The sequence below is a fragment of the Erythrolamprus reginae genome, chromosome Z (genome assembly GCF_031021105.1).
Source record: "Erythrolamprus reginae isolate rEryReg1 chromosome Z, rEryReg1.hap1, whole genome shotgun sequence".
Classification (NCBI taxonomy): Eukaryota; Metazoa; Chordata; class Lepidosauria; order Squamata; family Dipsadidae; genus Erythrolamprus; species Erythrolamprus reginae.
Genome location: NC_091963.1, coordinates 43,356,958 through 43,369,325, shown reverse-complemented (window position 1 = coordinate 43,369,325; position 12,368 = coordinate 43,356,958). Strand labels below are relative to the sequence as shown.

General features: G+C 35.1%; 1 protein-coding gene across 1 annotated transcript in view; it reads left to right on the top strand.

Moving 5' to 3' along the window:
* The window catches only part of RAPGEF5 (Rap guanine nucleotide exchange factor 5), a 136,248-nt gene extending 124,200 nt beyond the window's left edge, over window positions 1–12,048 (top strand). Inside the window, exons 21-26 of the mRNA XM_070729049.1 lie at window positions 4,421–4,511; window positions 6,041–6,091; window positions 6,757–6,844; window positions 8,596–8,660; window positions 10,157–10,211; window positions 11,294–12,048. Of these exons, the coding sequence (XP_070585150.1) occupies window positions 4,421–4,511; window positions 6,041–6,091; window positions 6,757–6,844; window positions 8,596–8,660; window positions 10,157–10,211; window positions 11,294–11,412 (469 nt within the window). The 3' untranslated portion in view covers window positions 11,413–12,048. The remainder of the gene's footprint in view (window positions 1–4,420; window positions 4,512–6,040; window positions 6,092–6,756; window positions 6,845–8,595; window positions 8,661–10,156; window positions 10,212–11,293) is intronic.
* Window positions 12,049–12,368: the final 320 nt, after the last annotated feature.

The following is a 12,368-nucleotide window of genomic DNA, read 5'->3' as shown; positions in this document are numbered from 1 at the left end:
TTACCAATTGCGCAACCAGTTTGAATGTACAATGGTACCTCTACGTAAGAACTTAATTCATTCCGTGACCAGGTTCTTAAGTAGAAACGATCTTAAATAGAAGCAATTTTTCCCATAGAAATCAATATAAAAGCAAATAATGCGTGCAAACCCATTAGGAAAGAAATAAAAGCTTGGAATTTGGATGGGAGGAGGAGGAGGAAGAAGAGGAGGAGAGTCGCTGCCAAAGGAAGAAGGTGAGGGAAGAGGAATTAAAAAAAAATCCAAAATCTTAAGTCTTTTTAAAAAAGGAAGGACTCTAAGGTGACGAGGAGGAACATGCGCCTCCAATAAACCCAGTGCGAGGCTGTCTCCCATACACTGCCTCCCATACACTGACAGCTGCTGCTGCTACCTGCTGCCTCTTCCTTCCCATGCTGAAGGGCTCCCCTCTCTTCTCGCTCGCTCGCTTCATAGCACCTTTTCTTTGTTGTGCTGACTCCTTGGCTGCCCAGAGCGAAGGGAGAAACATAGAAACATAGAAACATAGAAGACTGACGGCAGAAAAAGACCTCTTGGTCCATCTAGTCTGCCCTTTTACTATTTCCTGTATTTTATCTTAGGATGGATATATGTTTATCCCAGGCATGTTTAAATTCAGTTACTGTGGATTTCCCAACCACGTCTGCTGGAAGTTTGTTCCAAGGATCTACTACTCTTTCAGTAAAATAATATTTTCTCATGTTGCCTTTGATCTTTCCCCCAACTAACTTCAGATTGTGTCCCCTTGTTCTTGTGTTCACTTTCCTATTAAAAACACTTCCCTCCTGAACCCTTTTTAACCCTTTAACATATTTAAATGTTTCGATCATGTCCCCCCTTTTCCTTCTGTCTTCCAGACTATACAGATTGAGTTCATTCAGTCTTTCCTGATACGTTTTATACTTAAGACCTTCCACCATTCTTGTAGCCCGTCTTTGGACCCGTTCAATTTTGTCAATATCTTTTTGTAGGTGAGGTCTCCAGAACTGAACACAGTACTCCAAATGTGGTCTCACCAGCGCTCTATATAAGGGGATCACAATCTCCCTCTTCCTGCTTGTTATACCCCTAGCTATGCAGCCAAGCATCCTACTTGCCTTTCCTACCGCCCGACCACACTGTTCACCCATTTTGAGACTGTCAGAAATCACTACCCCTAAATCCTTCTCTTCTGAAGTTTTTGCTAACACAGAACTGCCAATGCAATACTCAGATTTAGGATTCATTTTCCCCAAGTGCATTATTTTACATTTGGAAACATTAAACTGCAGTTTCCATTGCTTTGACCATTTATCTAGTAACGCTAAATCATTTACCATATTACAGACCCCTCCAGGAATATCAACCCTATTGCACACTTTAGAGTCATCGGCAAATAGGCAAACCTTCCCTACCAAACCTTCCCCTATGTCACTCACAAACATATTAAAAAGAATAGGACCCAGAACAGACCCTTGTGGCACACCGCTTGTAACCTGACTCTGCTCAGAATACTCGCCATTAACAATAACTCTCTGATGTCTATGCTTCAGCCAGCTTGAAATCCACTGAACTATCCAGGGATTAAGTCCAATCTTCACTAATTTATCTATCAGCTCTTTATGTGGAACCGTATCAAAGGCTTTGCTGAAGTCCAGATAGGCAATATCCACGGCACCACCTTGATCCAACACCTTTGTGACATAGTCAAAGAACTCAATGAGATTAGTCTGACACGATTTGCCTTCAGTAAAGCCATGCTGATTTGGGTCCAATAAGTTATTGTTTTTTAGATGCTGATTTATCCTCTTTTTGAGTAGAGTCTCCATCATTTTAACTACAACTGATGTCAAGCTAACTGGCCTGTAGTTACCAGCTTCTTCTCTACTGCCCTTCTTGTGGATAGGCACAACACTGGCCATTCTCCAATCCTCAGGAACATCTCCTGTTAACAGGGATTTGTTAAACAAATCAGTCAGGGGGGTAGCAATGATAGATCTGAGTTCTTTAAGAACTCTGGGGTGGATGCCATCTGGACCCATTGCCTTATTTATCTTTAATCTTTCAAGTTCTTCTAAGACATCGGCTTCTAAGATCACTGGAGCTGAATCCGTACAGCTGGAAGCAATGCTATATCCCTCTATAGTATTATTATTATTTTGTAAGGTGTCTTTTGAGAAAACTGAACAGAAGTAGCTATTGAAATGGTCAGCGAGCATTTCTTTTCTCTGGGCGCTGGCAGAGATTTATTCCCTGTCCAAGCGCCCAGAGAAAGGAAAATGCTTTGTTAACTCTCGACTGCCAAAACCTCCTTAAGCGTCACCAAAAGGCTCCTCTGGCAGCCCGAAATGGCCAGGATTAAAGGGAGAATAGCAGGAAACTGTCCGGGCCTTTCCTGGGAAATTTTTCCAGGCTCGGGTTCTTAAGTAGAAAATGGTTCTTAAGTAGAGGCAAAAAGAATCTCCAACACCTGGTTCTTATCTAGAAAAGTTCTTAAGTAGAGGCATTCTTAAGTAGAGGTACCACTGTAATTAGTTAATTCTGAACATAGCCACATGTCTACTTAGGTGTGCATAGTTATGAAAACCAATGGTGGGTTGCACTTACCTGCATACCGGTTTTCTGTACACACATCCTCTGGATTCAGGTACACGCACATGTGTGTTCCATGTGCAATTTTGCTTCCATGCATGTGCAGGAAGCAAAAACCTGCCAAAATCTTGCAAGGAGACAATCGCTCATATGTAATTTTGGTGGGGTTTTTTTTTTGCTTCTGCACATGCACAGAATAATTTATATTATCTCCTTATTTATATTTTTGAGCAAATCTTCCTAGTGCAAAATAATCCTCAAGTTATGACATGTCACTTAGTGATGGTTCAAAGTTACAGCAATCTCAAAACTAATTATAATCCCAAAGTTACGGCTACTGCAGTACTCCAGTCATTCACCCTTATGAGCAACTGCAGAGATGCCGCAGCAGGCTTTAGACGTTGTCTGTGCCCTTTGCTGTCAGTATCGAGGAAAAATAGACACTCCTAATTTTAGTGGCTTCTCTTGTTGCATTTCCCCCAAACTCCATCGGCTGAAATGGGAGAGTGCAGTGTTTCTTCTTGCTCTCAGTGCAAGCATCAATTTCGCTTTTGTGAGAAACCAAACTGTTTCCCTTCGCGTGGTGCGAAATCAAGATTTAAAGGGCTCCTTCTGGACAAAAAACTTTTCTAAAGCAGAGTATTCCTATACAGGTGAAATAAAATGACTTTCCCCTTGCAGTGTTTCAAAAATTCTCAACCAGAGGCTTGGTATGCTGTTCTCCGCAGCTCAGTTGTAGCAAAAAATTGCCAGCACCATCTAGCAACAGGGACATGGGCTGAGATATATGAGCTAGATAAGTTTGCACTTTGAGCAAAACAAAGCATGTTACTTGGCTTTTCCACCCCTTCTTTCTGGGTTGGGATGTGCTTTTATCTCTTTCTCAAATGCTGCAAATGCCTTCCCTTACTTGAGGTAAGGAGCATACTTGAATCGTCTGCGGAGAGGGGCGGCATACAAATCTAAATAATAAATAAAATAATAAAGAAAGAAAGAGAAAGGTTTCAGCTTACAAAAAGGCCTGCTGGTTTCCTCCAATATATGATGCCTTGGGCTGGGCTGTGGTGGATGAGGTGGTGGCCCAAGCAGTAGTAGGGATGTTGAGTGGTGAGAAGCAGTGTATAGAGTATGTCTGGGAGGGAGGAGGCCTTGGGAGCCTGAGGGTAGAATCAAGCTATCTCTGAAGTAACCCATATTCCACCTAATGACCCGCACATTCATTTAACAAATGCATGCAGAAAGCAGAGTTGGATCACTTAACATAATTTACTTAATACACTCTTGATTTACAAATGTAATTGACATGCTCCATTACATTTGTAATTCAACTATTACTTTGGAGAAATATATATTCCAACAAGAGATACTATTTCTATTAGGATCATGAGATTCTTCAACCAGATAGCATTATTGAAAATTGCTGAATAAAGCCTTATCTTTATAAATACAGGTAATCCTTGACTTACAATAGTTCATTTAGTGGCTGTTCGAAGTTACACTGAAAAAGTGATTTATGGCCATTTTTCATGGATGCACCATCCCCATGGTCATGTAATCAAAATTTGGGCGGTTTGTAATTGACTTATATTTATGATGGTTGCAGCTTCGCAGAATCATATAATCCCTTTTGTGACCTTCTGACAAGCAAATGGAGCAGTATTTTCTTTTAAAAGAAAAATCACTCAAGTTTACAAAATTTATGAAATAACAGCTTTGCATATGATTTACCTGAAAAAAATAAAAATAAACTCAGCACTCTATTTTAAACAACAGTTTTAAGTGACTTTGAATACCACAAGTAAATTAATTTTCTGATATTATTTCATAGTTGCAAATCCCAGCGAAATCTGAATTCATTTTTTGCCATTGTCATGGGGCTCAACACTGCCTCTATCAGCCGGCTTTCTCAGACATGGGAGGTAATATGAGAATTTTATTGTTTTATTTTTTTTCTAGATAATTATTTTTAATTGTATTGTTTTTGTATATATGAAAAGAAAAAGTTACACTTTAATATAAGCATGTATTCTTGACTTTCTCATCATTGTTATTGAAATAACAGATTTAAGAAATCTTATTTTAGGGAAATAAATCCAAACAAAATTTTATTTCCCAGTTTGTAAACAAAACCCTTTATAAATAGTTTTGGAAGCTAATAATGTCTAAGTTGTTTTTCTTTTAGTATGAGTTGCAGGACATAGAACTACCAGGGAAATTTCTATCCATTCAATAAATGTTAATTCCTGGGAAATTAGACAATAAAACCTTTTTTTTAAAGATCTAAACATATAGATATTGTTAGTTAATTTTGTACACTATTACTATGATGAAATTTAGGTTAACCATTATAAGTTCAAAACCCTTAATTGAACTAAGTTTGCTGGAGAAGACAATTTTCTTGTATAATGACAACTAGAGTTCCAAATGTTTTCTAACATAATATTTCTGCTGCATATTTCAGTTTTTTTGTTTTTGTACCCTCATTTTTTTGGGGGTTGAGAAAAATTGCATTTGATGAATCTTGTCATTTCAGTAAGGCTAATGTGATAAAATCAATTATCATAGCATTCTTTCTTCAACAAATTTGATAATGTAGTTGATGATGCCCGTCTTCTTTCTCCTCTACATAATGCTTAAAGGTATTATTAAATAAATGCAAATCCAGGTGCTTATAAACAGTATTAAATAACAATGTGGGTGGAACACATTTTTATGTCACACTAAAATATTATTTGTTAAAAAAAAAATCTAAGAAAGATAGTGCCAGAGAAAATTTATGTCTTTAACATACTACTGTCGGAAGTAATATTTTTCCGGGTTTAGTTCCAAGAGGGGGGAAAAGACACTGGATTCATGGAGCTTGCTTGGAAAGAAGGTTTAATGGTGGACAGGAGCACATGCCATGGCTCTGAACAGAAAATTTTTCTAGATGTTGGGTTAGGAGGAAAAGAGGACAGTTACTGAGTTTTTATAACTTCTGTTGGACCCTACCTCAGAGTTTCCTGTTCTTGTATAAGAGATGCACTCTGGTTGGTTGTCAGACTCCCATGGTACACACAGGAGCAACTTTGTAGGCTGTGTTTTTGAGTTCGGGTTTGACTGATCCTTTGCTTGGGTAGTGGTATAATGAAAGTGCTTTGGGCAATTCCAAATATGGCTGTTATTTGTTATGTAGAAGTCTAGTCCTAGGCTATTAACAAAAGGGGGGGGATGGAATGAGTGATCTGAGCCATGGCACATTGACAAAGTTGGGGGCTACTAAGGATGGGTCTTTTTCCTTGCCTAAAATGATATTCTATATAATCTGTCTTTTTAATACTTCCTAGGATATTCCATTTTTTTCTAGGAGAGGGGTGGGTGCTAACTTCCTATACTACAAATGAGTTACTGATAGAATCTACTGTTTAATTCCAGTTCCAGCCTTTTATTATGCTGTATTTTATTGCAGAGAATGCCTGGAAAGTTTAAGAAACTCTTTGCTGAACTTGAAAGTTTGACAGTAAGTTGTAAAATTTCCCAATCTATGTATTTTTGCTGCTAAATGGAAGCATTATTATGTAAGTGTTATTATCTAACTTTGGATGTGTTGCACTTAATACTGTATCTAGCTTTACCCAAATGTAATATGTTATATAAGAATATACAGTGTTCCCTCACTTTTTGCGGGGGATGCATTCCGAGACCGCCCGCGAAAGTCGAATTTCCGCGAAGTAGAGATGCGGAAGTAAATACGCTATTTTTGGCTATGGCCAGTATCACAAGCTTTCCCGTAACACTTTAAACCCCTAAATTGCGATTTCCCATTCCCTTAGCAACCATTTAGATTATTACTCACCATGTTTATTTATTAAAGTTTATTTTAAAAAAAATTATTAAAGGTGGACGAATGTTTGGCGATGACATATGACGTCATCGGGCAGGAAAAACCGTGGTATGGGGGAAATAAACACAAAGTATTTTTTAATTAATATTTTTGAAAAAACATGGTATAGACTTTTTGCGAAGTTCAAACCCGCGAAAATCGAGTATATTACTTCATCTAGTACTCTTTAAGAAACTGTTTCTGCCTTATTTTTCAAGAAGTAAATACTTTTGTATCTACATATACCAAAGCTTATACCAATATAAACTGCTGTTCCTAATAGAGTCAAATCATTTTAACAGGATCCCTCTCTGAACCACAAAGCCTATAGAGATGCGTTCAAGAAAATGAAATCTCCAAAGATCCCTTTCATGCCTCTACTCCTTAAAGGTAAATGTGCTATCCTAAACTTAGAGGTCTCGCCTCTATCAAGTGTAATGTGTTTTAAGAAACTTCAATAATACTTAGGATTATATTTTTAGGCATTGAAAAGTAAGGTAACATTTCAGACACACCTGTGTAGGCTGCAATCTTACGTAGATTTACAAGCTCAGAATTCCCCAACCTTTCCTTTTTTGCAGGCAGAGGGAGGTATGGGTGGGGAAAAATTATTCCATGTAATCAATCAGCAAGTGGGTTAGTTTCCAACAGCTTGTTGTCCAAGAGTTGCAGACCCCTGTATTAACCAGTAAAGCTGATGAAATATAATGGGCTTTACTTCTAAATAAATATGTACCTCTTTAGATTGTATCTATGGCATATCCATTCATTTTGAGTCAGATTCAATTTCGGATTCGATCTCCTGGAATAGCTGTAGGAGGATTGCCTTTTGAATTTTACATAGCTGCTCAATCAGCTTTATTGATTTGTAATAAAATGTACAGTGTTCCCTCGATTTTTGCAGGGGATGCGTTCCAAGACCGCCCGCGAAAGTCGAATTTCTGCGAAGTAGAGATGCGGAAGTAAATACACTATTTTTGGCTATGAACAGTATCACAAGCCTTCCCTTAACACTTTAAACCCCTAAAGTGCAATTTCCCATTCCCTTAGCAACCATTTAGATCATTACTCACCATGTTTATTTATTAAAGTTTATTAAAAAATTTTTTTATTAAAGTCGGATGAAAGTTTGGCGATGATATATGATGTCATCAGGCGGGAAAAACCATGATATAGGGAAAAAACCCGCAAAGTATTTTTAATTAATATTTTTGAAAAACCGTGGTATAGACTTTTCGCAAAGTTCGAACCTGTGAAAATCGAGGAAACACTGTATTCCCGTTTTCCTGATTTTTTATGAATAATATTAAAAGGAAATTGAACTACTTTTTTAGAGTATTAGTTCTGTGCATTATTTGAATTAATTGAATTTCTATAACAAAATCACAATTAATTGCTTTTTAACTCAGGTTTATTTATCCTACTCTTAGACTACAGCTCAGAGGCAGTTTTCTGCTACAACAGAATTTATTTCTTCTTGTAATGCACTAAGCGGTACATTACTTCAACCTCTAAGTCTTTCAAGACTTTCAGTTGTATCTTGATTTGAACAAAATGTTTTTAAAAGCTATTAAAACTTTCATTATTAACATTGATAGTAACACAATAGCTTATGAAAGATATATATCATATATATTAGGATATTATAATATAAGTTCCAGGAGAGAAAAATACCATTGTGGAAAAAGAGACAGATGGATAGCATTTGAGAGAATGAAAGCTATTAAGGGCAAGTCATAATAATAAATATTTTAATGGATAGTTATATTGAAATGTGACTACATAATATTTTAAATATTAAAAAATTGTTTTTGTCTCAGCCATATCATACCAATGGGGAATGAAAAATTTGGCACTGCCAATCACCAGGATACAGGAGAAGAGTAATTAACAAAAACTAGAGACTGATGCACATTAGATATGTCTCCAGAAAACTATCATGCATATTTGATGATATCCAAAATTTCACTTAGAAGTCCAAAAATTGAACAGTTTGGGATATTTTAATTTTTTTTATCACAAGTAAATTTTCTGACTACCGTACTTACTTATGCATGAAGATGTAACAATTACCATTGTGTTTTATTATTGTTACTATGTGGACATGGAAAGTTAACTTGAAATATATATCTGTCTTTTAGATGTAACATTTATTCATGAAGGAAACAAAACATTTCTGGATAACCTTGTAAATTTTGAAAAGCTGGTATGTATCATTCCCCACCAACTTCAACATAATAAAAAGACAACTTCCGTTTCCATATTATTGCTCATTCTCCTTTCTTCTTACTCTTATTTCTTCAAATTAAAATTTAATTTAATTCAATTTTGCTTCATCTTTCCACTGAGTATTGCTTCTACAAAGTAATTAAATTAATGTTCAAGTTTACTTAACATTTTATATTCTAAATTTCATATATTGTTACTTTATCACCATACGTTATTCCTAATCATATGCTTCCTTTAATATGCCAAAGAAAATACCTGGAAATCACCATTATTTTTAGTTCTCTGTTTTGCATGGGTTTGTTCTTCTCTTGCAGAAATATTCACATTTTATTGGTGGGAGTAAATGTTTATAACAAGGATTATTAGATAATTAAGGCAGACATTTGAAGAAGTGAAAACATCATAATTAACACGGAACAAATAATTATGCTTAATATTGGTTTATATTAATGTAGGAAAATATTATTGTTTTATTTTGAGGAAGTTAGGCATTTTATGTTTTTTATTCTATATGGCTTCCATATGCTAACTTGTATGCCTATCAGTTCATTGCTCTATAAATTAAATTATTGGCCTCTATTGATTAACTGTGATTGAATAGTAATTATAAAAAATAGTTTTTTCTCCAAGAATAAATCAATAAATATTAATGGAGATATGTCAGGTGAAATCAGCCTGACATCTGACCATACATGTCTACTTTCTTCTCTCTTTGATAAGTAGATCCTTGGAACAAACTTCCAGCAGACGTGGTAGATAAATCCACACTAACCGAATTTAAACATGCCTGGGATAAACATATATCCATCCTAAGATAAAATACAGAAAATAGTATAAGGGCAGACTAGATGGACCATGAGGTCTTTTTCTGCCGTCAGACTTCTATGTTTCTATGTTTCTATAAGGTGTAGATCTTTGTGATCTACCTAGGAAAAAATGGCACAGAACTCATTCTTCTAAACTAATTTAAACTTTAAATTAAAAATTATCCTCTTTTAAAAAAACTATTTGCTCCAGGATCTGCAGTTCCTAGAAATATTGGGTAGAATGGTTCATGGCTTCTTCAATTTCTGAAGCCATATTCCCTACTTTTTGCTGGATAAAGTATTTTCTGTTAACGTGAATTGCTACACTGATTTTGAAAGGAATGGAAGTTAGAAGGGTGGGTTTTTAAAAAAAAGAAATGTTGGTTTGTTTTGAAAAAAACTAAACTTTGGATGTCTGCTCAGCCACCTATTCCCAGAAATATTATAAGGCAGAATTCAAATGGTATTTTATAGCTCCTGTAATAAAATTTGCAACCATGACTTAATGTTTTAAATAATCTGTATAGGGATTATTGGAGCAAATACAATCCAGATTTCCATTTTATAGCAGATGCCTCCTGACCTCAAAATTTGGAACTTGTATACGCTGGTCATTACCAGTTTAAATGTTTATTGTCTTGTTAATCTATGTATTTTATCTTCACAGCACATGATTGCAGACACAGTCCGATCATTGAGGCACTGTAGGCGTAACCAATTTGGTAAGTGAATGATATTTTAAGAGATATTTTGATACCCCTCCTTCATATATTAGAGCAGAAATATAAATTCATTTAGTCCTAAAACTATTCTTTTTATTGATATGCTAGTGGCTATATAAGATTAATATATGAGTTATAGGAATTTTCGGTTTTATTTAAATTACACTTAAAAATTAGACTTATGATTATCTCTAGTTATGTATTAATAACTATTTCTATCACATTAATGCTACAAAATTAATAACTCATTTTGAAGTGTAAACTTTAATTTCCAATATCCATTAGCATCCAATACCACCATATTCCCAATACCAGTACGGCTGGTGGGCATTACACTCATAACATCTGGCTTTCCACCTTTTTTTAATACATCAACACTCATACACAGCATACATACAAATCATGGAATAAAATAAATGTCAAGAAATTAAAATCCTATATATATCTCATCACCGGCTCAAGGTTGACTCAGCCTTCCATCCTTCCGAGGTGGGTAAAATGAGGAGCCAGATAGTGGGGGCAATATGCTGGCTCTGTTTTAAAAAAAAAGCTATTCTAACAAGTTGTAAGCTTCCCTGAATCTAAGGAGAAGGGCGGCAGAAAACAAACAAACAAATAAGCAAACAAACAAACAAACAAACAAACAAATAAATAAATAAATAAATATTCACATAAATGTTAGTATTTTTAATTTGCATAGAATTGTTTCTATCATCTTGAATGTTTTATTTAGTACATGAACTGACATATAATGAAAAGACTGGGAGAACTGCTTTTTCAATATAATCTTTATAGATTTTTTTTGTGATGTACTTTTATCTTGGTTCATGGTAAAAAGTTTCTTCATGTTTAACTATAAATTTAACTATATATTCTTCATTAATGTAGAAGTCATACATAGAGAGTACATTTGCAGGCCACTATGAAATTAGAAGTAGTCAGAAAATTTTCATTATTTTCTAGAAATAAAAAATGTGAAGTTCAGCGGTTCCTTAAGATAAATGGTTGATTAAATTTCAAAATATGCCTTGAGAAAAATGCTCAGTGACCAATCTGTTGTTTTTCTCTTGTCAAAATTATAGGAAATGATATACCGTCCAAAGAACATGAAGAGTTGAAGTCCTATGTCCATCATTTGCATATCATTGACAACCAACAGATGTTATTTGAGCTTTCTCACAGGATAGAACCTCGTATATGAATTCATACCTACATAATTCCAGCACTTAAAGTTCAGTGAATATTTATGTGCCAAGTATTTTGTTTTCCTAAGAAATTGATGATTACTGAGTTTTATCAGTAATTGGTGTCACAGTACACATTGGCCTCTCATGCGAAGCAAGAGGAAATGGTCTTCACAACCTTACAAGATGAAAAATGCCAAATCTACTTAGCTACAGAGCGAAGAAATGATTCACCATATTGAAAAACTTACTTTTCTTGATTTTTATTTTGTTCAAAATAGCTTTCAGTCCCAACTCAGTGTTAAATTGAAATAAAATGTTCTACTCTTATAAGGATCTAGCAGCACTGTTTTGAAAAAGATATTCATAATTTGGCACATGGGGATATACCTCATTAATCATAAACTGCCCTAAAGTATTGACTTGGTTGGTTGATTGGTGCCAAAAAAAAATGTAGTAGGGCAGATATTGATGAATCATCCCCAAGATACATGCTAGCATCTATTTCAAGACTAAAGTCTAAAGAAAGACAATTTGACAAAATAGAATTTAACAAAATGTAAAATTTAAAACAAGTACATTTCATACTTGATTTAACATCTTGTACAGTATTTTAAATGTGCTGCCTAATAAAGCAAAATGTCACAGCATCAGTTATGGTAATCTATGATGTGCTTTCATGCTAGATTAGAATTTAGAGCACTCTGCCTTTAATACTTATTATGGGTAATTATTTTTAAACTTTAGAACCACTTCAGTTTTTTAATCCTTTCCTTAGTACCATAAGCAATGTCACAAAAGTCTCCTGACACAGCTTTATTTGAAATGGATATAGTTTGTGTTCACTTCACTGTGCTATTACTAAATATTCTTCAGACAGGTGCAAGTTTATTGCTGAACAGCACTAAATTGGTAAAGAAGAACCTATCATACTGTGGCGCTGTTGCTTGCAACTTGGAAAACTACAGTAGAA